Below are 25,552 nucleotides of genomic sequence, written 5' to 3'. Positions count from 1 at the left end.
GCAGATAAATTAAAAAGTAAAGCCTTACTTGTCCCTTTCTGTAACTAGACTATGAGTCAGACGGTTATGGTTTGTCTCAGAGAACATGCAGGAACAAAGAGACCTTGATATGAAATAAGCCTATCACCACTCAAAGTATTCAGACCATACTAGACAATGTGAGACCTTTGGAAAATATGTAAAGCAATTCGAAGGCTTCGTGGCATCCTGTGTGACGACGCCAGTAGTGATATTCTGAAGGCTTTGAGTAACCAGATCCACACTAATGACTCCTGTAAGCACCTTACAGCTTACAGCTTACAGCTTACACCAGAGGTGAAATCTAGCATGTAGGATCTGGTGTGGAACAAATATAATAGAGTGATCTGCCAACTACTGCGTTACCCAGTTGGGATACAATAAGAAGAAAAGAAGTTTAAGTTGTCTACGAATAGGGATATGCATGAGAAGGTTTCCGACGGGCACTGCCCTATAACCGGACTTAGACAGATTTATAAATTCTGAGTGGATAGACTTAGTTTGTCTGGAGATCTTCTTCTCTATCTCTCTATTGTCGGCTTGTCTCAGGATGGCTATGTATACATGTGCAGAGGAAGGTCAAGTTATGAATCCTTTCTAAATAACTTTCAAAAGCTTTTACAGACCATCCTGGCTTGAGATGCTGTGAGATACTGAATTTTCCAAGATGGGTTGTAAGCAAGCTGAGATGTGTTTTGTTATGATTGTTCACTTGATTTAATCTGCTCTCCAGTGTTGTTTGTGTCCAATTTCCTCCATATAAGTGTAAATGGCTATTCCTATATAGCAATGTCGTTCTGTACCCCACGTTGTAGGCTGTTACAAACTCTGGGTGTGTTGTTTTGACGATTGACTCTTGGGGGCGAAGAGTAGCTCTGACTAGACTGAACATGTAATTAGATGGCTTTATCTGTTGTTGTAGTTTACTCTTAGTCAAGTCACTTACTGAGTTACTAAATGAAAAGGTTAAAATTTCATAGACTTGAAAATGTTTTCCCGCTTTGACATGTTATATGTTGCTGCCATTTATGTTTCCTTGTACTTCAGTGGGTGTTTTTTAGTGGTTGAGGATGGAGGGAGACACAGGAGATACTTGAAACGCAGCACAACATAGTTTTAAAGCTATGGATCTAAGTTTAGCCAGGAACCTATATTAGCCTGTGCGTCATATTTACTGCATAGGATCTGTACAGTGCTCGGCTCTCAGGTTTCCCTGGCTAGCTTTGTGGCCCTTCCCAGCCCTTTTTTGTGAAAGTGTACATGAGGTGCTAACGCATATAGGAGCATGCACACAGTTCATCAGAAGGGATATAAAACGACAACGGTAAATGTCATCTCCATCATGGAAAAGTCAGAAACATGAGCTCCTCTACAGAGTGTCAGTCATATTTACAGTACTATAGGGAGAATGCATGTTTTTTCAGTAATGTGTCAAAACTCTTGTCTGAAAACTCTAATACATTTTGTAAATGACATGTCTATTTCAGTAGAAGTAGCAAGATAGGATGTTAATACATACTATGCATGCTGAGTTTTCATTTGCGCATACATCTGATGACGTATACAGCACAGCTTTAATAAGATCCTCTTAGAAATTAAGTCTTAGCTGGATGTTCTTGTCATACAGATGGAGAGGCTTTTTGAGTGACAGGACACTGACTTGCACAGATGGTTGTCTCCATGTGATTGTGTGTGTGTGTGTGTGTGTGTGTGTGTGTGTGTGTGTGCTCACTGCTCATCTCTCTTCTCCAGACAGCCAGGCTGACAGGGTGCTAACATGACTGTCCATGTGTCCCGCTCTCTCCTGACATTGATGTTTGACCACTCAAGGGGAACTGCTCCAGTTTCAGAATCACATGGTGTTTTGTATCTGAGCTCTGCGTCTTTGTCTCTCGTCACGGATGCAAAGTGTTTTCATGTTCCGAGTTAGGTTTTTGCATTAATCAAATGTATAATGTACATGCCAGTGCCTCTGGTTCCCCATAATAAATGTTAGACGGTATTTGATCTGATTAAGTCATTTAATGTGTTGAGATGTCACAGTTTTGGTCTTGTTAGCCTAACTAAGGGCCAGTGTGTGGGAGGAGGTCTTTGTATAATGCTGCCGCGTTTAACTTGATCTGTGTATAATGGGTTAACCAAATAGCTCTTAAGCTATTTGCTGATGGACTTATTCAGGTTCAGAGAAGTTAAGCGCAGGTGTAGCTTGTGGGTGAGTTATGGGAAAACCCGCGTCAAAGCAGAGGTAACATGTTTAGACAGATCACTTGTCAGTTAAGCGTCCCTCTCCACTTGCTATATTCTTCACTTCATTTCAACTCCACTGATGAGGAAACCAACTGGCCTCTTATCCTTTTCATTCCTAATTTATATTGCACTCTTTTCCCTCAGGACCATAGTAATAATGTGCATATAACATCAGCAGACTGTATTGAAAAGATGCTCATGCTTTTACAGTAGCCCCATTGTCAGGCAGAATGAATGTAGGTTAGTCTCTTTGTGTCAGCCCTGTTGGCCTTGAGCACACTGCAGGTAAAGAGCAGCTATGTCTTGCTACCATTCTGTACATCAAGTGTTTGAGTATAATTTGAGCGACCAGGAAAACTTGTGCAAAGTGTGCAAAAACAGAGGCTAAAATGAAACTTGTAAAAGTTGCACACACAGGTTCTGTTCTGTTGATGTAAGATTGGGTAAAAGCGAAAAGGAGGTCGAGGTAGAGAATACTGATTCAAGGAATTCTGCAGTTTGCCTTGAGCAGCTTGAAAAAATACACAAATGACAAGAGTGGAATTTTGTTTCCTTGCGATTATTCACTTTCTGCCTTTCTCCTAGTAGACCAACTATTCCTGTTGTTGCTTTGGGTTTATCTCTCTCCCCTTTCGTCTATCTCTATTCTCCTCATGTCCTTTCAGCCTCCTTTAGTCTCTTACACTCAGTGTTTTCATTGCCTGTTCCCAAAGAGCTTGTTTCTTTTGCCCTTCCCCCGAGGGAAGGAAGTGCTGAAGGATGTGATGTATTACAGACTCTTAAGTCAAATGCACCCATTGCTTACAACATATCGTGCTGTTGGACTTGCAATCTTTGTTTTAAACCCACGCCAGGATGTGGAAATGGCAACACGCTGATGCAGGGTTTTATTGATATCTTCTTTTTCATTATTTTTTGCAACTACTGTGTACCCTCTCATTTTAGTTTGATGTTCCTTTTGTATGATGATCAGAATAATGTTGCATTGTGTTGACACATTTTTCTCTCTGTTTCAGGTACCCCAGTCAATATGTGTATTGTTCAGAGCAGAGCTTGTCTGGCCCTGGTCAGTCCGCGGGGGACAACAAAAGCCCAGAGGGCCAGGAGCAGGAGCTGGAGCAGGACTCAATGCAACACAAGGTGTGTGTGTGAAGTGTTTCAGTGAATTCAGGCAATTCAGGCAGTCACATTTAATGAACAGCTGTAATACACATGTAATATTCTATCTCGTAGGAGACCCCTGGGTAGGTGAGGGTATTGCATACATCTTTGTTGTTCCACCAAGATGATACCAAGGTGTTCTTCAGTTTTTTCACCACATCTCTATCTTTACAACTGATAATGTTGTTGTACTGTTGTAACTGTATCAGGGACACTTACAAAGGGCAACACTATGTTCAGCACATGAAGATTAGTGTTTTCCAGGTGAAAAGTGAAAAGCAGTCCAGTTGCATGTTGTCAAAAACACAAGCTTGTCTGTATAATGAGTCATAGAGGTGAGGTTGTGATATAGGTCAATACCTGCCCTGTGGGGTAAGAGTTCAGAGTATACAAAGCTTTATCGATTCTCTGCTTTTTGTCATTAATCACCAAGGCCTGTTGGAGACTAATCCATTTTAAATCAGTCTGTAGACGTCATACCTTTTTTAGAGTGGAGAGTAAAGCGGTCTTGGAACTAGGAAGAATTTGCCTAGTGATTCTGGGTTAAATATGTGATACACTCTCTGTGTGTGTGTGTGTGTGTGTGTGTGTGTGTGTGTGTGTGTGTGTGTGTGTATGAATGAGTATTAGAATGAATGATAAGTTGGGGAAGAGAGTGTGTTTTGGTATGCATGTGTGAGCACAGAAGAAGGGGAATCATTGTTAGTGGTCCAGCAACAAACCGGCCATGCCAGGGCAGTTCAACAGGCCTGGCAGTCTGTCATTGGCCTTCTAACGCATTCTTTGTCTGTCGACACAAAAGGCTTTTTCAGAACCTGAGATGCAAAGACTTTTTGCATTTGACATTTTCACACAATGCATTTATTTAATAAACATAATCACTAAATGTCTTGCAGAGTTTGAACTTCCTGTGTCCGGCTCCATTTTTATCCAGTGATATTTCATCTGTTGTAACTGCTTTGTCAACATTTAGAGTTCCTATAAGAATGTGGAGTTTGTGATTTTTAAAAAAATTTTTATACAAATCTTTCTCCCTAGGTGTTGGAAGAATGGACGACACATACATCATACGATATTGGTCTAGAGACGGAGAGAGCCGCTATAGAGAAGCTATCAACACACAATATACACCAAGAACAGGTAACGTGTGTGTATACCCATTATTAAATGGTCTAAAATCTACTGTAGGGCAATATTGACAAAATTACCATTAAAATACACAGAACCAAGATGGTGCAAATGATTAAATAATATATATTCTTTAAAGAAACATGAGTAGAGATCAGGGTATTTCAATTGTTATTCAAGCAATGAATATGCAAATATTGTTTTCTTTAGTGCTGCACACTTATAAGTGATGGGTTTCTAATGTAATCAATACCTATAAAGGTCAACACGCACAAAAAGGGGATGAAAGTAAATCACAAAACAAATTGGTCGCAGTCATGCCCACTCATAGCTTTTTAAACTTGTTTTTATGTGCCTCACATTTTGTGAAACTATTGTTTCACAGAAGACTTGGAGAGAAATGGTGCTCACGTTTGTTTAAGCTGTTGATTGATTTATCTTTTCATATGTGAATGTTTTTGTGTTTTCTCTCATCAGACTGTGAATCTTCAGGAAGCTGAGGTGGAGGAGACCAAGCCGGACCCAGAGTCTGATACTGTACTTGTGACTCCTGAGCCAGAACCCCACCCAGACCCCCTGGCTGATGTGGACCTGCACACTGACACCCAGCACCATGACCATGAAGTCCCTGTGTCCTCCACTCCAGAACCAGTTCCACCACAGGGCGAAATGTCCACAGATGCCCAAGCAGAGATCGTCAGTGACGACCCTGCTGCACACCCCAGCCTAGACTCAAACCCAGCCACATCCCCAGATGAAGCTGAAAACACACCTACCTCACAGAGTGCCGGCCAGACCCACACAAGGTAAGCTTAGATTCACTTCCTCATTGCAGAGACCTTTTCTCTGGCATTAGAAGTTGGCTTTAACCACAGACGAGTCACATTGGCAAATTAGAATTAGAATCTTGGACTGCTAAGAAAATGCATGTTCCTCATATTATGGTTAAAGCCAATTTCACCCCAACATATAATGAATGTAAAAAGGTTTGCACATGTGCTTTAACATTTTTGTTGGTTAACTTGTTTACTTCAGTATTATTTGAGTTATTTCATGTTCTATTTATTCAACCACTGTTACTGACTGATCACAAAGTGAAAGAGGAAGGAGCTGGTCTGACAGCCTGGACATTTCAAACGTCGCATTTCATGAAACTGGTGGCCAGCGTTGAGGAGTGACTTGGAGCTGATCCTATACAGTGAAATTGTATCTATTGGACTTTGTAATGGAAGTTGGTGGACATTGTGGAGAATGACCTGTGTGGAAATGGAACTTTGACCAAGATTATTCTGGATATCTCCCGTGTCAAACCTTCAAGAACAATATGTCCATCCAGTGGAAACCCCTTCACTCGAAGCAACATCAGGACATTTTAAAACCTGCACATCAACTGCCCCACCTGCGAGCGTCCTTTCCACCCCTTCCAGTCCATCCATTTCTTCCTCTACTCTCTCTCTACGCTCTACGTTGATCTCCTCTTCCTCATCCCTTCCTCTCTCCCACCCCATTCTCTCCCCTCCGCAGTGTAAGGAGGTGTGGTAAACACCATGTACTTTCTTTCCCTCAGTGCGGTGCGGGTTGTCAGTGCAGGAGATGAACTCCCAGTAGACAACTTTGTCTTTGCTGAGCACTCTGATGCACAGTGTGGGGTAATTCCCCCCGAACTGGCAACCTGTGAAAACTCCCCTTTTGGCAGGCCTCTCTTAAGGTGAGTTTCTAACAGGAAAGCCAATCAAAGCACAGAGACAGGTAATCAAGCTACACCTCTCTGTTGTGCGCAACCGTCAACCGCTGGCCTTGCTCTCCACTTACTTCTGCCTTTTTCCCCCCTTTTTCCATCGTTTTGCCTGCTCACGACCAAGGACTGTCAATTCTGTCAAATTGAATATTTTTTATGTTTTGCATTAATGTGTCCAACATTGCTGAATACTTATTTGTGTTTTCTACCCTTCTTCTCCTTATTCCTCCTCTCTCCATTATCATCTCTTCCCTCCAACTCCTACTTTGTCTCCACCTCATTGGCCCCGTGTCTGTGCTATAGTGTGGATGAGGCTAGCCTAGAGGACCAGCAGTCAGACCAGAGCCACAGCTCTGGTTCTAAAGCAGAGGTCCAGCCTACTCCAGGCCACGTGGACCAGGAACAACAGCAGCAGCAGCAGCAGCAGCAGCAGGAGCTGGAGAATGGGCTGTCTGATTTGGACCAGGAGGGCAACACTTCTCAACACCACCAAGAACAGCAGGTCAGCAGCTTGTGATTATTCCATAGTAGTTCTCACATGTATCTGTGTGTTATAAGAGAAACGACAAACATCCAAAGCATTTTAGTATAAAACAAACAAATTCAGTGCAGCACTAAAAAGTTGGAGCTTTCTTCATAAGCAGAACAAAGTGGAGGTCTACATGAATACAGGACTTCTCCTGTGCCACTGAGTGTGGAGCTTTTCAGTATGCATAGGTAGAGACCTTACAGTGATTAGGATCTAACAGTCATATTTTCCAGCAGACATGTTGTGAAAAAACACAGGTATCAGCTTCCTGGGCATCGTGCATGTCTTTTTATTGAACCAGTTCTACGTGCATGGTTTACGTGATACAATAGCATCCTGCTAAAATGTTTTCCTTTTAAAATGTGATGTTGCATAATTACACTATTCTGCACAATTTCTCAATGTCACAGCACACATACACACCAGTTGGATAAAAGTGTGATGAGTGGCCTAAGCATGTGGTTTGTCATTTTTGCATAGTCAGTCCTTTGTCTCACACATGCTGGCTACATTGCCACGAAGGTTATAAATATTCAGTGTGCACAGCTGTTTTAGAAAAGGGCAGCTTCAAGTAGCAAATGCTGAGTCGACTCGATATCAGTTTCCTTTTTCATGGTTGAAGGATAATGAAAGATTAGTCAATTAAGGGGAATTTCAGTGGGGTTTGTGCATTTGTACATTGTTTTGCTGTTTTGTAATCAAGATCTGGTGACTAATCTGGAAATGGCTGGAAGAGACTCCTGCCAAACGTGTTGAGGTGTTTACCTAAAAGACGACGTCTAAGTTGATGGATTTCTAGGATCAGACTGGCTTGTGAGGTGCAAAATGGTGCTTATGTAATCCATCAAACTATTAGTCACAGCTCAGTGCGTCTCAATGCTTTCATGGCACTGGGCTAGCTGACTACCATGCGTGTGTGTCAGTGTGACTGGTCAAAGCATGCAATTCATGTAGTGGCTCACTGAAGCCAGGATACATAAAACCTCAGTCATGTTTAGCAATATTAGATTAATTTACAATGTGCTCTGCTCTTGTTTGTCAATATGTCAGCATATTAGGACATCAGGGGATTGTGGTGATGAATACAGTTGAACTGTCACTATGGGCCTGTGTGTGTGAGACAGCTGTCTGTGTGTTTCAGGCAGGGCAGGCCAAGATTGCCAGGGAGCCTGATCCCTCAGTGCCCAGCAAAGAAGACATCCCCACTTTCGACGAGTGGAAGAAACAAGTCATGGAGGTGGAGAAGGAGAAAAGTGAGTACATGAATGATTAAAACGCACATTTAGATAAATGCGTAAACATTGAAAGGGAGACTAAGTGTAATTTCCCATTAAGTTCTGTTTTATGTTGGGGTACAGAGGCTTCAAGGCTTTTGGTTTCACAAAGCTGCATAACTCTGATAGCCTGATGTTAATCTTACTTCGTGATATAGGCCCACTCGCAGTTTGCCGCTTTGCCACTGTAAACAAAGAGGCCTTCACGTGTCAGTTTTAATCTACATCTCATTTTATTGCGTTCTAGAAGTGTTTTGTGCATCGTCTACCTCCATCATCTCTCTTCTGCTTCCTTCCTCGTGTTCTATTCCTGTCTATCTTTTCTACCCTCTCTCTTCTCTCTTTCTGCTTGTGCACACCATGTGCAGTGGTCAGCAGAGCGTGTGTTTATGGGTGTTGCATAACCTCTCTACTTGTTCCTCTCAGGCAACGCTCTTTTTTCCCCCAGTGTCTGTATAATGGGCCTAATGTACGACTCCTTCTGTCCAGGTCAGTCTCTCCATACCTCAACCAGCGGCAGCGCCCATCCAGTGAAGAAGGTCCAGAAAAACTTCAAGAATAACTACGCCTCTGTGGAGTGTGGTGCCAAGATACTCTCTGCCAACAACGAGGCCAAGGTTAAACACGCATCACCTCTGTCCCCTGTTGCCTACACGTGAATACATGCACTCACTACGCGAAGGATACAGACCGTTGTGCCAGCAATTTTACATTTGAGATAAGAATTAAAGTTTAATCAGGGACTGGATGTTTAGTCTTGCATGAAACAATGTTCTGTGTTTGGCTGTTAAATAAGTAAATAAATAAAGTCTTGTGATGATGATGATGGTGGATGCTAATTGGCTCACTCTCATCCTTCTGTCTCGTGTTCAGAGCACTTCAGCTATTCTCATGGAGAATATGGATCTATACATGCTAAATCCTTGCAGCAACAAAATCTGGTGAGTGCACTAACACACGCACACACTACTGGTATACAAACAGAGCCTGATTTTAGATCTGCAAGTTTTATATTAGTTTGTTTTAATGAACATTCTGTATTTACCTCTCTCCAGGTTTGTGATAGAGCTCTGTGAGCCTATTCAAGTCAAGCAGCTGGACATTGCGAACTTTGAGCTTTTCTCATCAACACCTAAAGACTTTTTAGTTTCCATCAGTGACAGGTATACTCGCACTGTTCAATTTCATCCAATATTATAATTTATTGACGTGTTCTCGTAGGCTTGTGGTGGGTGTGTGACAAACAAAGTCCTGCTTTGGGCTCTGCCGCAGTATGAACAGGCCTGCATGTATTAGCATGGTTTGTTGAAGAAAAGGTAGAAGAAAGCAGCTGGTCAGTAGCTGTGATTCAAGTCGATTTGATTTTATATTTCCCAATATCACAATTTTGGCTCAAGTGGCTTTACAATCTGTACAGTATGCAACACCCTCTGTCCTCAGACCTTTGATAAACTTTAACTGGGAAGAAAACTCAGGGAGAGCAACTGAGGACTGCTCCCTTTCCCAGGACGGAGACATTCAATAGATGTTGTGTGTACAGAATAGACCAAAATAATAAAAAATGTATTATAGACGATTATAGATGCACATAAATTAATAATAGGGGGAGGATGTCGAGCAGCTTCTAGGTGTTTGAACTCTCTCAGGACACACTGATATGGAGAAGTGGTAATCAAGTTCAGCATGTACAGAAACCTGCAGTGGGGATTTATTTCCAGCATCATCTCGCACCACAACTCTATAAATTCCACCCTCTGGCATGAAAGAACAGACTTCCAGTCACATGAAATGCAGTGACATTTGCACCCAGCCTTTGAGAGAACATGCCAAATTGTGCTTGAAGTACACTGTAGCCCTCACACGCGCATCTTACTTTTCTCTTGTTCTGTCTGCAGATATCCTACCAACAAGTGGGTAAAGCTAGGTACTTTTCATGGCCGTGACGAGCGCATTGTCCAGAGCTTCCCACTGGATGAACAGCTTTATGCTAAATATGTGAAGGTACTGCTTTTTTTTTTTTCGCCCTCCCCCCCCTGCTATAACAGTACACTTATGTCTTAAGGAGAGGAGCAATAAACAATGAATTGTTTCATTCCCAGTAGTATATTGCAGCTCCTAGTTAATGAATGCACGCACACAGACGCATTTATACACAAGAGTTAAAGCTTTATTTTAAGCTCAGCGGACCCTCTTATGACTTCATGGTAAGTTAGCCATGCCGTCAGCGCTGCCATAAACCTCTTCCTCTATTGGATGAAGAAATGTGACTGTGAATGATGGAGGGTGTATCTCCATGACGGAGTGTAACTAAAGGGCAGATGCACATTACTATTGGGTCGATTTTATATTTGAGATTTGGGTGTCACAACTCATCGGGCCACGTCTAGTTTGTGCCAAATGCTGCCGACAGTTAGGATATTTAATCGTGTGTGTGTGTGTGTGTGTGTGTGTGTGTGTGTGTGGTGTGACGTTAAAGGATTACAATTGTTTGCCTTAAACTCAAGTCACTTACTGTCTTTCCCACCAAGATTAATTTAAACATTAGATTTGTTTTTACCGTCTCTGCATCCACAATGTCCCTCCAAAATAACTGTTGCTGTAATAAATTCTACGTATCTGTGCTTTTCTGATCCGTCTCTCCCCTCACACTTCTTCCCTCACTATATATTCACTGTGCAGACTTGTTAAACAGTTTATTTATACTCACATGAGTATCCTTTTTATGTGGCGTGGGTTTTAATGTGTGGGTGCTTACTGTGATTCATGTGCTCAGTTATGAAATAATTGTGCTTTTATTGCAGAAACAGATTGTTGTGTAGAAAGTTTCAGGCTTATCTGCTTTGGTTGATCGAAGCAGCTGAAACTGTCATGTCTCGATGGTTGACATCCTGAGCTCTGTCCCTCTGACTTGCTTGTGCGTCTTTCTTACTGCTTGTTATTAAAAACCTCTTTCTTGTATCTTGCTTGTGGACTGTTGTGAACAATGAACCAGTGTGTACCAGCAGTGTGTTTTGGTTTATGAGAGAGCCAGACTGCAAGTAAACGCTCAACTTGCTTGTAGCTTGAATCTGTCTTTACTGATTTCTTTTCTCTTTGTTTTATTTCTCTCACCTGTCCTTCTCCTGTCTTCCTCTCGCATCAGATGTTCATCAAGTACATAAAGGTTAGCACTCTTCTCTCTCTGTCAGAGGTTATGCGGCGCTGTGAAACGCACTCTTGTAATGGTCATACACTGTAATGGGTGAGCTTTGGCAGAGATTAATCGTTAATGCATGGGAAAGATATTAAACCAGTAGAACATGCACATACATCATATTGTCAGCGCTTGGCCATGCTAGGTTTTATTTTCACGTATTTGGTGTGTAATGGGTTTTAAGAGTGGGCACACATACATCAATGGTGTTGTTACTCTTGTGGATGAAATTTTCAATTGAACAGTTTATCCTTCTTCCCTGCAGGTTGAACTCCTCTCCCACTTTGGATCAGAACATTTCTGTCCTCTCAGTCTCATCAGGTAAGATAGTCAAAAGCTCTTTACTCGTCCCTCTCTACTCCAATGCCTCTCTACTCCAATGCCTCTCCTACTCCAATGCCTCTCTACTCCAATGCCTCTCTACTCCAATGCCTCTCTACTCCAATGCCTCTCTACTCCAATGCCTCTCCTACTCCAATGCCTCTCTACTCCAATGCCTCTCTACTCCAATGCCTCTCTACTCCAATGCCTCTCTACTCCAATGCCTCTCTACTCCAATGCCTCTCTACTCCAATGCCTCGCTTTCTGATTTCCTGAATCTAAATTGGTATTGAATAACACAAAGTTAAAGTTATACACTTCAAATCCTCAAAGTATAGTTCCACTGCAGCGTACCCTGGGAGGAACCGTTAAGGTTACCACGCTACCTTCTTAAGAAAATAAAAACACTGGTCAAGAACAGGAAATTGTTTGCATCTGTACTTATAACCACACACTGCTTCATTCAGCCAGAAGCAACAAAGCAGTTTTCATCAAGTCATTTGACTTTGATTTTACTATCCGGGGAGCGGAAATGTTTTGTTTTGTAGTCTATACAAGAAATGTAGTTGACATTTTGATCACTCTCTTAGTGGTTGTTTGGATTGCTACATGTTACCAGTCCATGTGGTTCAACTGTTCACATGTATGATTTCCTCCCAAGTTCAAGCCCTCTCTTGTACAGACTGCTTATCTCACACACACACACACACACACACACACACACACACACACACACACACACACACACACACACTTGTACATATACCTGTCCCAGATGAGTAGGGGCTTGTTCTGACTCAATCTGCTGTCGGGGTTTAAAGTGATTGTAAAACAATAAACTTCCTCGAGTACTAACTTACCATTTTCACAACGTTTTTCATAAAAGCTGATCTGAGCAACAGGTAAAACCTGCCCCTCCCATGAACCTGTAGTAATTACGACCCGTAACCTTTCTCTGTACATAGGTCTGCTTGTGTAACACTGTATGTGTGGGTGTTTTGTGTAGGGTGTTTGGTACCAGCATGGTGGAGGAGTATGAGGAGATAGCAGATTCCCAGTATCCTTCAGAGAGACTGGAGTATTTGGATGAAGATTATGGTAAGATGCCGGTGACCCGTTGCGTCTTTTGAATGAGAACTGTTAGAGGATATCTTCAAACTTCTTTTTGAACATCGGCTACAAATGAACTATTTTACTCGACCAGCAGATGAATGCACCGACTAACACTAACAATGTTGAGCTGTCTATTAATATCAGTTATCTTTATTGACGCAATTCTTTTATTGTAAAATTTCATAAAAACGCAAACATTTATTTACTGATGAATTGTATTTATTTTTATTCTGAAGTCGAATCTTGTACTGATTGTTATGTAAGGTGCTATACAAATAAAGCTTATTATTATGTATTTTGCTACATATAACTTGCAGTATGTCCTTTTCTTCAGACTATCCACCTGGTTATCAACCATCAGAAGACAAGGCCTCGAAAAACCTGCTTGGCTCAGCAACCAGTACGTACACACAGATGCTCACATCTGCATACAACAACAAAGACTCATTTACAGCAAATATTTTACAATGTGGTCCATATCAACGGAAGACTAAATGACCTTCAGATATTGAGATCCATTGTGTGTTTAGCGTTTGCATTATTATCCTTTTAACAGAATAAAAGATATTTAAAACATTAACACATTACATAACACATGTGAAGGTCTAGACTTTTACTTTGTCAAGCAGTGAATGCTTCCTCATTCTGTTGCAGTTTGTGGCAGCAGTGTATAGTTTGACGACTTCAAATCCTAAAATTTTAAGTAAAATGGTTTCCTGAATCTGATACGGTATGTAAGGAAATATATTTACGCCAATACAGTTTTATTCATCATGTGAGAATTCAAGGTGCACAATTTTCCAAGTAGAAGGGGTCCCATACAGTCGTCAGTGCAGCGACACAGGAAAGCCCTGGTGTGTGTGCCGAGTTAGATATAGACTCATTCCCTGTAGGTCAGTGTTGAATGTTCCCTCAGTTTTCTTAACTGGCTTGGTATCTCACATACTGACTGGGGTTTGGGTTGCAGAAAATGTGCAGCTTCCGCCAGATTTTTAACCACACGCATGCGCAAACACACTGGTGCCCCTCTGTCTCCTGATTTAGCAACGGGAGGACTTGTGCACCCAAACACACAGATGCAGTACACACAAACCTCGAGGGCTCGAACCATTAAACCCTGAAAAACAGCTGACAAACGCATCATTATTTTCTTTTAGATGGATGGGAACTGAAAAAGGTGGAAGGGGGATTGAAGGTAAACCTGGGAAAGAAAGTTCAAGACGGAAACGTAGGGGGAATAATGTTGTAATACGGTACAACATTATCGGTGTTAAAGGGTTAAGAGGTTTAGAAAAGCCGTGTCAGAGGAGAGTAAAGGGGGGGAAAACAAAATGCGTTTTTGGCCACACATTTCTGCCTGTCAACTTTTTTTTTTTTTACGTGCCTTTTTTTTACGTGCCTTTTTTAAAAATAACTTGTGTGTTTTTTTTCTTTTTACTTTTAGATGCCATCCTTAACATGGTAAACAACATTGCTGCTAATGTGTTGGGTGGCAAGCCAGAGCTGGAGGGTGGAGCAGCAACAGGAGGTACTCATCCCGCAAACACTTATTGTTTCCAGTTTCTTTTTCCCATCCTGCTTCATGTCCACAATCCCTCTTGCAAATGGTCACTTCTCCTATTTTCCACTTATATCTCTGCCCATGCTGCACTTCATACACATTCTTGCTCTGTTCTGACTGATTAGCATTAAACTGGATACATTTGCCGAACTACAATTGATACATTCTGGACCCAGTTTAGAGGAGAAATACTGCCTCCTGTTTCTCTGGAGCACGTGTCTTGGGATTACACATTGAACCTTTTTAAGTGATGGAAAAGCTCCAACATTATTGACACGGCCTCTCCACATATTCTCTTTTATTAGAAACGTAAGTACCTGGCAAGGAAACCACACCTCGTCACAGGGCAACATGAAGTAAAACTGGTTTATCCATTTAAACTGTTGATCATTTGCAGCTCTTATAAAGGTTTGTTTAGCATGAGTCACCCGACCACTTGTTATGCCATTCCAGACTTTTCCTTAAGAGCACTATTGATTAATTGACTGTCACTTCTAATCAGTAATCAAAAAACCCCCAGGAGCAAACCCGTCTATATTCAACCATAGTTTTACTCTTGGCTGAGGTGGAGAAGTTAGTTCATCAAAACATATTTTGCAAATGAACAATGTTCGCAGAGCTGCTGCTTCTCGTGTCGCCGCGTCACAGGTCTCCCAAAAAGGATGGCTAACAACAGCTTCACACTGTATTTATCAACATAGGAGAATAGACACATTTACTTATTACAACTACATAAATCCTTTTCAGAATATTGCAGAACAGTATTTGGTGGAAACACTGTTAAAACAGACCTTTTCTTTTTTAAAAACACATTAAAATGATTCCGCATTCCTCAGGAAACTGCCCCGAGTCTCCCTCCTTTCCTGCGCTCTGCTCTTACTCGCACTGTTCACTTTGCTCTGTCTCTAACCGCCAGCATGCCTGTCTTCCCACATATTGTTTAAATGAACTGCTGCTAAAACTGGGTCACTTTATTTCCTTCTCTGAAGAGTGAGCATATGCATAGACTTGAATGTTCATGTGTATAAGAGTTGAGAGAGTCAGATGTTTATGTGGCTGTTGGCAGGAGGTCTCCAGCAGAACTTTGGCTATGTGTGTTTTACTTCTTGGCAGAGGAGCGTAGATGAATGAAGACTGAGGGGGGCCTATGACGCCAAAGCCTGCTCCTTGCCCTGTTTACCCCTCAGAGAGCAAAATGACTCTCTTACTTAACTTTTCCCTGGAGCATTGAGTTAAAGGGAAAACGCCGCCTTAGTTTTTGCTCTTATACAATTTGTTTTTTGTTTTTAGTTTCTCTATCGATGAAGGCAATTTGTTTTTGGTCAGACGTTCACAAAGTCAGCCTTCCATTTATTTTCAGAGGAGAAACTCAGGAAAAAAAGTGTCTTTACAGTTCCAGTTGATTTCCATTTACACCCTCAGAGTAAGCAGGGGAGAGAGGGAGAGAGGGAGTGTGGGAGAGAGATCAGTTCTAACTGGACTAGACTGGTTCTCAGTATTTTTGACTTTCTCAAACATGTGCTTGCCAGCCACACTGTGCAGCAAAAAGGGTCTCTGTTCTTCTACACTTTTCCTCTTACAGCCACATAGGATTGGGGACAAGCCTGCCACTGCCAAGTTATATGGTTTTGTGCACTCACACAAAGGCCGAGTGTTTTCAAAGTCCTGTTTGTTGACAGTTTTTTGTTTTTCTAAATGTTAGGTAATACAACAACAACAACAACAACAACAGAGGAGGATGAAAAGGGGAGCACAGAAGTTACAGCTAAACCAGTTGAAACACCTCAGGACTCAGGAATGATGTAAGATTAAAACTGAATTTGGTCTTTTAAATCAGTTTTTCTTTTTATTATCTTCAAAAAAAACTCCAAAGCTCTGTTAATATGCTTCTAAATGTGTATCTGCGTCTTTCCTCCAGACTGGAGCCTGCAGAGCCAGAACACCCTGCAACCCAGGAGGCCTCCTGTGTCTCCAGTGACTCTTCCACACCTTCCCCCTCATCACCCGACTCCCATAAGGAGAGACAGATTGTCACTCTGGTTGAGGAAGAGGAAGAGCCCAGACAGTCTACTGTCACCTTGATGGAGGAAGAGGTAGAGGAGGAGGAAGAGAAGAGAGAGGAGTCGACGAGGAGGGAGGCAGACAGAAACCAGTGGGACAGCCAGAATTACTGTCCTTTCTCCTCCTTCTCTTCTCTGTCTCTCTCCTGCATGGTAACCCTGCCGGAGCTGCTCCATCGCTGGTGCTCAGCCAGGCTGGCCAAGGAGAGACTCCGCAGCCTGAGGCGGAGGCAGTTAAGCTCTCAAACACAGACGCAACCTGGTGCAAACACCCCTCTCCTCATCCACACACCTCCACTGATCCCTGCCCCTGTTCCCACACCTCTCAAAGAAGCGCTTCCCCTCACAGAAAAAGCCCCAGAGCCCGAGGTGTCAGTTAAGGGCCTACATGAGGGGAAAGTCCTGGGGGAGGTGCACACCACACATCCAAACTCTCACACCCCTGACGCACAAAATCTAGAGCTCAACATCCTCCTAGAGCCTAGCAGAACAGCCACAATCCCCCCTCACAGTTTCTCAGACATCCACAGCTCCCTGACGTCGCCTACCCCCAGCCATGAGGATAAGCTTCCTCCTCCCATTAAAGACGCGGCTCTCGACCCCGTCCCCACTCCACCCCTCCAAGCTGTCTCTATCCCAGAGACGCAACAGGCCACCAGTGCCACTCCCACCCTCACTGTCAGCTCTCCCCCACAGCCAGTAGCCTCTGAGACGGCCTTTCCCGCTGTTGTGGATCCCCCCGTCAGGGAGCAGCCTTTTCAGCCTCTTCCCACTGCATCAAGGCCTGAAGACCTTATCCCCCCTCTCACTGAACTGCCAACAGCTCACCCACTGACCGACACAGACACAGTAAAGTCAGGCGCAGACAGTGTGGACTCACTGACTCATGGGGAGCAGGGGGACTCCCTCGCTCACACTGGAGAGCCCCATCGGGTGGAAGACACGGTGGACGACTACCTGATGAGCACGAATGGGAATGGCAACGTCCACCGGACGGCTACAGACTTCTACGCAGAGCTGCAGAATGGAGGAGATTATAATGGTGGGGCAATGATCGGGAACGGCATGTTATTGAACGGGGGGTCTGTGCACGGCTCCAGCCAGAAGGAGAGTGTGTTCATGAGGCTGAACAACAGGATCAAAGCCCTGGAGATGAACATGAGTCTGTCCAGCAGATACCTGGAGGAGCTCAGCCAGAGGTAAACCACTGCACACAATGAGCCTTAGAATGAAAGAAGTGCTCCCTTGTTCTTACTATATCAAGTATTTTAGTTTTTCACGATGGAAAGGTTCCTCACAGTTTGTCATTGTTTCATTTGTATACTACTCAGATACCGTAAACAGATGGAAGAGATGCAGAGAGCGTTCAATAAGACCATCATCAAACTGCAGAACACCTCTCGTATCGCTGAGGAGCAGGTCAGTTTACATGAAGGCAACAAGAGGAAGAGCAGTTGAAGCACAAACAAAGTACTTGTGTGTTTTTATCTGATGGTTTTGACTGACAATTTAGTAACTTGTGCTTTTCAGGACCAGAAGCAGACGGATTCCATCCACATCCTGCAGAGCCAGCTAGAGAACGTCACTAAACTCATGCTCAATCTCACCGACACAGTCGGCCAGCTTCAGAGAGAGGTAAATGAAGCCTGAAGCGATTTTATTGCCTTCTGCATACATAGTGCGTCCAGGTTCACACTGCCGTTATTCAACAAGTTCATAACGTCTTTTTATTGCATGCATTTCGAGAGTTTAAGTTGCCAAACAAACGGCAGAAACGCTTGAGGTTTCCTGCTTGGAATGATCTCGGCAACAATGTGATGTCATACTGAAAGTGAGGAGACCACATGGAAATGAGGCTGCTCAGCACATTTGTGAAGTTGAAAACACGATGGCTGAAAGAACATTGATAAATTATACTAATTATGGGAACTATGTGACTCATTTAATATTTGAAGCCCCTCCAGTAAACAGTTTACTGCGTCATGAGACAAAAAAAAGAAGTTTTTCCCAGAGATAAGGTTACTTAGCAGTTGATACTCATGTGAGCAAGAGAGATTCCCTCAGGCCATGTGCATACAGAGATGGTACGATAACGTTCACATAAACTCAACCACACAACAACATTTGGAGACCATGCACAACACACAGTTCAATGCTCCCAAATATTTCTGTAGGTCATTCCCAGAAGTGGCTATTTTCAGTCTGTTGACAACTTTTAGCTTTTTGTGTTCAGTGGCTGACTTCAAAGGTTTCCCTGCTGACCTTCATTGAGAGCATGCAGTTATAGTACAACTGCTTTGGCTGAGTGAACAGAGGTGCCTACTGTCTTGCATGTGCCCATAAGGCTAGAAATACCATAGAAATGCATAGATTTATGAAAGATAAATGCACATGTGATGGAAGTGGGCAGACAGAACTGGCAAGGAATTTATATGTATTACCCCAAAGAACCAGAAATGCACCACATTGGCTCTCAAGAGTCCTGTCGTTTTAGATAAACAGAAGGGTTCCAGTAGTATACTGGGTCATTTTAATGGATCATTTCTATCTGTATATGTAAAACTTAGGAATGATCACAAAAGTGGAGGGGAACCCCATTCCAGGACTAATGGCTGAGTAATTGGTAGCATGACAAAGTGGCAAATCAGTGATGCAATTGGACATTGTAACATGTCTTGAAACCGATTCTTTAAGTGGTTAGTCAGTAATTAGCAAAAGTGGAAATCTCAGGTTGTTAACATGAACATGCGTTAAGGCAAACTACTTTTCCCAAGGTCAAGAAGGAACTTTCTTGCTCAAGTGCGTTAATGTTCGTGTCTTTGTGATGTTCTTTAAATGTATGTGATTTTTGTAATAGTTGAACAGCATTTCACTGTTCACCGTTTTCCTCTGCAGGTATCTGACCGTCAGAGCTACCTGGTGGTCTCTCTGGTTCTGTGTCTGACTCTGGGCCTCCTGCTGTGTCTGCAGTGCTGCCGCAGCTCCTCTCCCACCCCCGACACAAACGCTGCTGCCCTCCCCAAGAGCAACCACTACCCCAGCCCCAAGAGGTCTGTCGCACACATGCACACACTTCCACCACATATGACTAAAGCATTTTGCTTGCGTAGGCTTGACTTGTTGACTTGTTCTACCACTCTCCGATCTGTCATCATGATCTCCTACACCCAGTTTAATTACGCTGCTTTTGAATAAAACATGTAACGTTTCACTTCCTTACTTCACTCGTGCTGTCACTCCTGTCCTGCCACTAACTGTAGGACGCTAGAGTAGTAATGATATAAACAACACAAATGTCAATCTAATTTTTCTTGTCAGATGCTTCTCCTCCTATGATGATATGAGCCTAAAGCGCAGGGTGACCTGTCCGCTTGTTCGCTCCAAGTCGTTTCACTTGTCCTCTACAGAAGGTAAGAGCCCCCTCTCCTAAAAACACACACATATACGCTATTCTCAAATATCTTCTCAAACCTGCCCCTCTGTTTGTCTATCTATGGTGTTTCTCCCTCTTCTTTTGTCATTGAAACATAAGCAACATTGAGGCTTGATACTTCAGTCATAGCTCATTGCAAAGATCATATTATCGCTACTGTAGACCTTTTCAGTAGTAAGTTGCGTCAGACTGCTGCAGCGCTCACTGCAGAACTGTCCACAAACATGTACTATCCTAATCTTTCTTCATTCTTTCTGTCTTTCCAACTCTCATTTGGTCTCTATCTCTCCTGTTTCCTCTCACACATGTTGCCATGCTTCGTGGCTGATATCCCTGGTGTTGCCTCGAGCAACACAAGCTCAAAGGGAGAGGCTGGTGCTAGCAATAAACGAATAAAGTCTTTAAATCATGAAACCTAAAACTCCCCCTGCTGTTCATTATCCCTCAACTATGTGTGTGTGTGGGTGTGTGAGTTTGCCCTTGAGGCTGAGAGGCTGTCATTGCCAGCTTGTGCCCACATGCAGGCTTAAGAAATGTAATAATAGAGCATGGTGCTTCGCTGGCTCATGGTAGACATTTGCAAGTAGTAATGGATAATGAAATAACAAGTTTTGTGATTTTAGTGTAACCTTAGTTTTTTAGATTTATTCAAATTAGTTGTGTTATCTTCTGTACAGACATTAAGCCCTGATTTAGAATATGCATTTTTGCCATTGCATCTTTAATAAATAAAAAACTACTTGCAAGGTCACTTCATGCTTGTTACATGTATGTATTCCTGTTTGCCATTCCATCATTAACCTGGCCCCTCTCTCCCCTCCCCAGTAGGTCCCGATGACTTGTACATTGTAGAACCTCTAAGGTTTTCTCCAGAGAAAAAGGTACAGTGTCTGTTCCAACTGCTGCTGTTGGCTGTGACGGCCGCCTTACTTTAAGTGCTGTGTGTTTTCTAGTGTCAGTCAGTCTGTACAATGAGTGTGCTAGAGCAGTGAATGGCTTCTTCGTCAGTCACTGATTTCTGATCTCAGTGGAGTAGCCCAGATAAGGGAGCAGCTGAAGAGTGTTAACATTCAGCCCACTCCAAATACCTGTTAACCACTTCTTTGCGGACACCGTGGGGATATTTTCTGCTTCAGTGAAGGTTTAATCACATCACACTTGAAGCGTTTGGAGAGGTGAATAAAGCGTGGTGTACTGTGTACTTATGTCACAGCACAGCACTGGGATCAGTCGTAAATACTTTGTTTAGAAAAGTGGTTTTGATACTTGATTCCTCCAAATCCTAGATTCCACCATTCCCTATGAAACTTTCCCTCCCATCTTTGATCCACTTGTGTTACCTCAGTGTCGAGCTCAAAAGTGGTTAATAGGGCTTTACATTGTTAAATGTATCTTGGCTTTCTCTGAATGTTGTTTTTCATCATTTGCTCCTCCTGTCTTGTGTTTTTCCTTGTAGAAAAAGCGCTACAAGTCAAAGTCGTTGGACAAGGTTGAGATTCTGAATCCGGCCGATCCCTCTGCTCCGCTCACAAACGGGGTTCTAAACTGCAACGGCTTCCAACCATGCCTCCCTGAACCACCACCACCACCTCCTCTTCCTCCTACTACTCGTCCTCCTCTTCCTCCTTCTACTACTACTCGTCCTCTTCCTCCTCCTCCTCCTCGTCCTCCTCTTCCTCCTCCTTCTCTCCCCCTGCCTCCTCCTCCCTCTACATATGAGGAGTCATCACTGCCCTCTTGCACCTGCAAGGAGTTCCCCTCAGAGACCAGCAGCTGCAGCTCGTCCACCCACTCTGAGGAGTCCTACACAAGCCACCTCCCCCCTCCCTCTCCCACTTTACCCCCCGCCGGCCTGTGCAACGGACACAGCCTGCCTTTCTCCCTCCAGCAGCCTCCCACCATGCCCCGCCACGAGAAGCGCTCGATGAAGCGGCGGAAGTCGCGGCAGATGGAGCTGCAGTTCCCTACCCTGCGGGGTGGGGGTGTCGGTTCTCTGGCCAGCCTGCAGCAGCTTATGAAGAGAAACAAGGAGATCAGCGTCGGGACCATCGGGGTGACAGCGGTCACCGGACATGTCTGAATACTCACACTTTTACACAACTTTGTATTCACAACACGCGCACTATACGGTAGCAGATGTGTGAGGAGATGAGGTTTAACTGCATCCCAAAGAACCACATTTCCCAGAAGCACCCAGGCGCACCGTGGAACTGAAATGACTGTGGCAGCAGTAGCTCCACATCATCCAGTCCTTATCCACTCCTGTCAAAGAGCTGTTTACGGTTACGTGCCTTTATATCTGTTCTAGACCTTTTAATGCTAACAATATGAAATTCAAAGAGTTGTGGATGTGGACAGAGAGACACGGGTGGGGAGGGAAACATTAATACAAGTCAAATCCATTGAAGTGTGTTCAAGATGTTTTTTCTACTGGATAAGCACATTGTCCCATGACAGCTGAGCACCAGTACGCTTTTATCTCCCCTCTGAGCAAAGTGAGGAGGCCTCAACTCTACGTTCCTTCACCTTACGGGGGGCATCAAGAAGTATTACGCTGCTCTTTTGGATGAAATGTGTTGTTGTGAGAACTGTGGAGCATGACAAACTACTTCTCTTATCCTTATTTCCTTCTGTCTTTCATTGCCATCATTTGACCCATTCTGTCTTTTTGTATTGCATCCTAACATGACTGCAGGTGTTTGTTGTGGGACCAGAGTGTTCAACTTTGACTGTACACCAGGCTCTCCGTTTCTCTGTCTCTCGTCAGTCTGTTCCATGCCAATCATTAGAGCTGAATGAAGAACATCATTTTACGTGTGTACGAATGTGTTAGTCCTTTCAGTTTAGTGTCCCATTTAACCTCATATTACAAATGCAATCGCAGCAGTCTGTAGATCCTACTAGGTCACAATGAAATGTTCTCTACTCGGTTAGTTTGGGCTGGGCCCGAAGAGCTTGCACACACACACACACACACACGCACCAATAAAAGAAAAATTGCACTGTTACGGGGGATATTGTGTCTGTGAGGAAAGTAAAGGGTTCAAACAGACTAAAGGCAAGCGATGGGGTTTTTATTGTCTTTTTCTGTTAGATTTTAATTATTTCTTTCGTCCATAACTGAGCTATGCTCCTCTTTTATCATTGCTGGTGTGGTTTGAATTGTTCACACAACCAGTATGTAGGCATAAGTTTCTGGTTTTAGAGCACAATGTACTGTATGAGCACATTGGGCTGCAGAGCTGAATGTTTACACTTCTGTCACACGACGCGCACACACGCACATGCACACACCTCCTACTAGAACCCTGCAGCAGAGTCTGACAGACTCGTTTTATTTATCTATTTATTTATTTAAAAGACTTCAGATGTTTCTAATCGAACTTGCTCTCCAGTCTCCAATCCTGCAGTGTCAAAGTAGTTTATTCATGCAAGTATGTTGCATATAAATATTACAGTGAAATGCACTCAACTGCACTGATGGATGGCTCTACAGACCTTTTTACACTTTTTTTTACATTTTATCTTGGGCTTATGGCAGCCACTTATTGTTTGCCTCAGCCTGAAATATCAGAAGTACGAAAGCAGTCACATGTCCTGCAGCAGCTTAACAAGATAATTGAGTATTGATTTACAAAACTACAGGCTTCTTAGGATCATCACACTGCTGCTTTTGAATATGTTGAGAGCTGCTGGGTAGTTGGGAGTAGTGTAACTGAGTGTTAATTATTGTCCCATCTGTGTGCTTGTTGTAGCATCTTTTGTTGGTTCGCTAACCAACCGATTTGAACTCACCCCGTTTATGATTACATGACTGACCTACCTTAAGATTCAGTTTAATGTTTAAACATCGTAGGGAGCTGCAGATGTGAGAAGGGGTTTTTCAAATAATAAAATGAACGTTATTTTATGTATGCCGTTTCTGACTGGCTCTGTGTGGTTGGACTTGTATACATTATGACAGAGACGGAGAATTTTCTTCTTACTCCACCCTCCCAAAAGGGCGCCATTACCTCTCCTTGCCAGCTTCTACAGCTCCTTTTCTCTTAACATATCTTTATCCACCAAGGTCACCTCTGACCTCCATTGCACGACTTTCTGTAACTGTGAAGCAAAGTTTTAATATGCCTGCTTTTATTAACCACTCTAAACATGTTCCCGTTAAGAGCTTGAAAAGCTTTATCAGTCTACATGCCTGCTTTCATAACTAGCGGATCTTTCTTTGACGCTTCACTCTCATTGTACACGTCATTTATTCACTTGTCATTGGTCTTTGACTTTGTCTTTGCCCCACCTTGAATGAGACTTGTGGTTTGTGAGGAGAATAATATGAATTCATGAATAAAGGGAACGCAGCAAAGATGGTCAATTTGGAACACAATGTGGTTCACAGGCCGAGCAAATCATGAGGGTTTCTTACCCCGTGTGTGTGTATGTGTGTGTGTCTGTGTCTGAACCTGAAACTGAAACTGTATGCATGTGAGAATTTATTTGTTTTTGATCTCATGTATGTGCGTCTGTGTTGTGAGAAAGACTACTTTTAATATACTTATCCCGTAACACAGATTAGGGAGAAAGCCCTCAGAAGTTCTAGGAGCTCAGTGTGCACTTTGTATGACTCCTCATGCCTTTTTTGTTTTTCTACCTTATACGTCAAGTGCTATCTTTTCTGTCTCTCTATCCCTCTCTTTCTGACTGATTACTCTGAAGAGCTGCAGAGTATTTTTGAGCAACAGTGAGTTACTACAAAACTGTAGTGCCATTAGAAACTGTGAATTTCTAAATAAAATCTTTTTTTGTTGTCTTTCACTTTGTCGTTGGCTTATTGTGGCTGAAGAGACTGACGGTCATGACCTGCGGTGATGCGCTGAAAATGATCGTGGGAGTATAATAATAAAGTGTTGCTACAGTGGTTTACATGCACAACATTAGCACATTAATGTGCATGTAATATATCCTGCTAACTCCACCTCATTGACTAAAAAAACACTAACATTTTAGAAATAATCCAATTTAAGAGCGGTCAATATGTTTTAAGATCAATTACTTTACAGCCTTTAAAATCCATGACCAGGGAATCTGCAGATAATCACGGGGGTGTTTCAGTACAACCATCAAGTGTTTTAGAAAGCTGAGATGAGTAAACTTAGTTTGAGTCTGTATGTGAGGCATCATTCATTACGCTGCCTTCAAGTGCTGTTGGAAATGTTACTACTGTACTATGGTTACAGTAGTTTGACTATTTGAAGAACTGAAGAAACCTTTAAAATGTTTCACTAGAAAGAAATTCAGGACAATAGGAAGAATTTAGGGGACAAATGGCATCTTGGTCAGCAACGTTTGTCCAGGTTAATATTTGTCCTAACTGGTTGAAACTTTAACTTCAGTATTTTCTTTAGGAGAGTTTACCCACATATATTATAGGACATTAAAATAATTTTATAGGAAACAATTGAATAGAAGCTGTGGTTCATCAAATATTTTAATTTAAAGCAGAGAATATCAGCTGTTAAAACTATATTTAAATAGTTTTTGCTACTTACTTGGGTTAACCGTAGTAAACACTGCAGCTGCCTTACTGAATGTATAAGATATTCAATTGTAAAAGAGAATTTCCAAAAAGAAATGTTAACAATAGTCACGGGATTACATCTAAAAAAAATATGACCATTTTAAAAAGAAATGTCATGATAACCAATGCTGTTAACTCAATAAAAGCACACCTGACATACTGGGTGGACTTTGATTTTAAAAACGACAGCAACAAAAACGTACA

The 25,552-nt window shown here is 42.7% G+C and overlaps 1 protein-coding gene across 4 annotated transcripts in view; it reads left to right on the top strand.

Moving 5' to 3' along the window:
• Positions 1 to 24,585, top strand: part of suco (SUN domain containing ossification factor) — a 38,011-nt gene extending 13,426 nt beyond the window's left edge. Inside the window, exons 2-24 of one of the 4 annotated variants that reach the window (XM_029429298.1) lie at positions 3,282 to 3,405; positions 4,465 to 4,566; positions 5,032 to 5,360; positions 6,122 to 6,262; positions 6,596 to 6,794; positions 7,963 to 8,074; positions 8,585 to 8,712; positions 8,969 to 9,036; positions 9,151 to 9,258; positions 9,991 to 10,096; positions 11,238 to 11,258; positions 11,554 to 11,609; positions 12,616 to 12,707; positions 13,057 to 13,122; positions 14,167 to 14,250; positions 15,986 to 16,085; positions 16,202 to 17,542; positions 17,675 to 17,762; positions 17,874 to 17,978; positions 19,239 to 19,393; positions 19,662 to 19,753; positions 20,605 to 20,657; positions 21,233 to 24,585. In XM_029429298.1, coding sequence (XP_029285158.1) covers positions 3,282 to 3,405; positions 4,465 to 4,566; positions 5,032 to 5,360; positions 6,122 to 6,262; positions 6,596 to 6,794; positions 7,963 to 8,074; positions 8,585 to 8,712; positions 8,969 to 9,036; positions 9,151 to 9,258; positions 9,991 to 10,096; positions 11,238 to 11,258; positions 11,554 to 11,609; positions 12,616 to 12,707; positions 13,057 to 13,122; positions 14,167 to 14,250; positions 15,986 to 16,085; positions 16,202 to 17,542; positions 17,675 to 17,762; positions 17,874 to 17,978; positions 19,239 to 19,393; positions 19,662 to 19,753; positions 20,605 to 20,657; positions 21,233 to 21,856 — 4,294 coding nt within the window. In that variant the 3' untranslated portion in view covers positions 21,857 to 24,585. Of the gene's footprint in view, positions 1 to 3,281; positions 3,406 to 4,464; positions 4,567 to 5,031; positions 5,361 to 6,121; positions 6,263 to 6,595; positions 6,795 to 7,962; positions 8,075 to 8,584; positions 8,713 to 8,968; positions 9,037 to 9,150; positions 9,259 to 9,990; positions 10,097 to 11,237; positions 11,259 to 11,553; positions 11,610 to 12,615; positions 12,708 to 13,056; positions 13,123 to 14,166; positions 14,251 to 15,985; positions 16,086 to 16,201; positions 17,543 to 17,674; positions 17,763 to 17,873; positions 17,979 to 19,238; positions 19,394 to 19,661; positions 19,754 to 20,601; positions 20,658 to 21,232 lie in introns of all 4 variants that reach the window. The other 3 variants (XM_029429297.1, XM_029429299.1, XM_029429300.1) reach the window with 3 other exon arrangements.
• The last annotated feature ends 967 nt before the right edge of the window (positions 24,586 to 25,552 follow it).

The sequence above is a fragment of the Cottoperca gobio genome, chromosome 4 (genome assembly GCF_900634415.1).
Source record: "Cottoperca gobio chromosome 4, fCotGob3.1, whole genome shotgun sequence".
Lineage (NCBI taxonomy): Eukaryota > Metazoa > Chordata > Actinopteri > Perciformes > Bovichtidae > Cottoperca > Cottoperca gobio.
The sequence above is the reverse complement of the archived record's forward strand: the minus strand, read 5'-3'. Positions and strand labels throughout refer to the sequence as shown.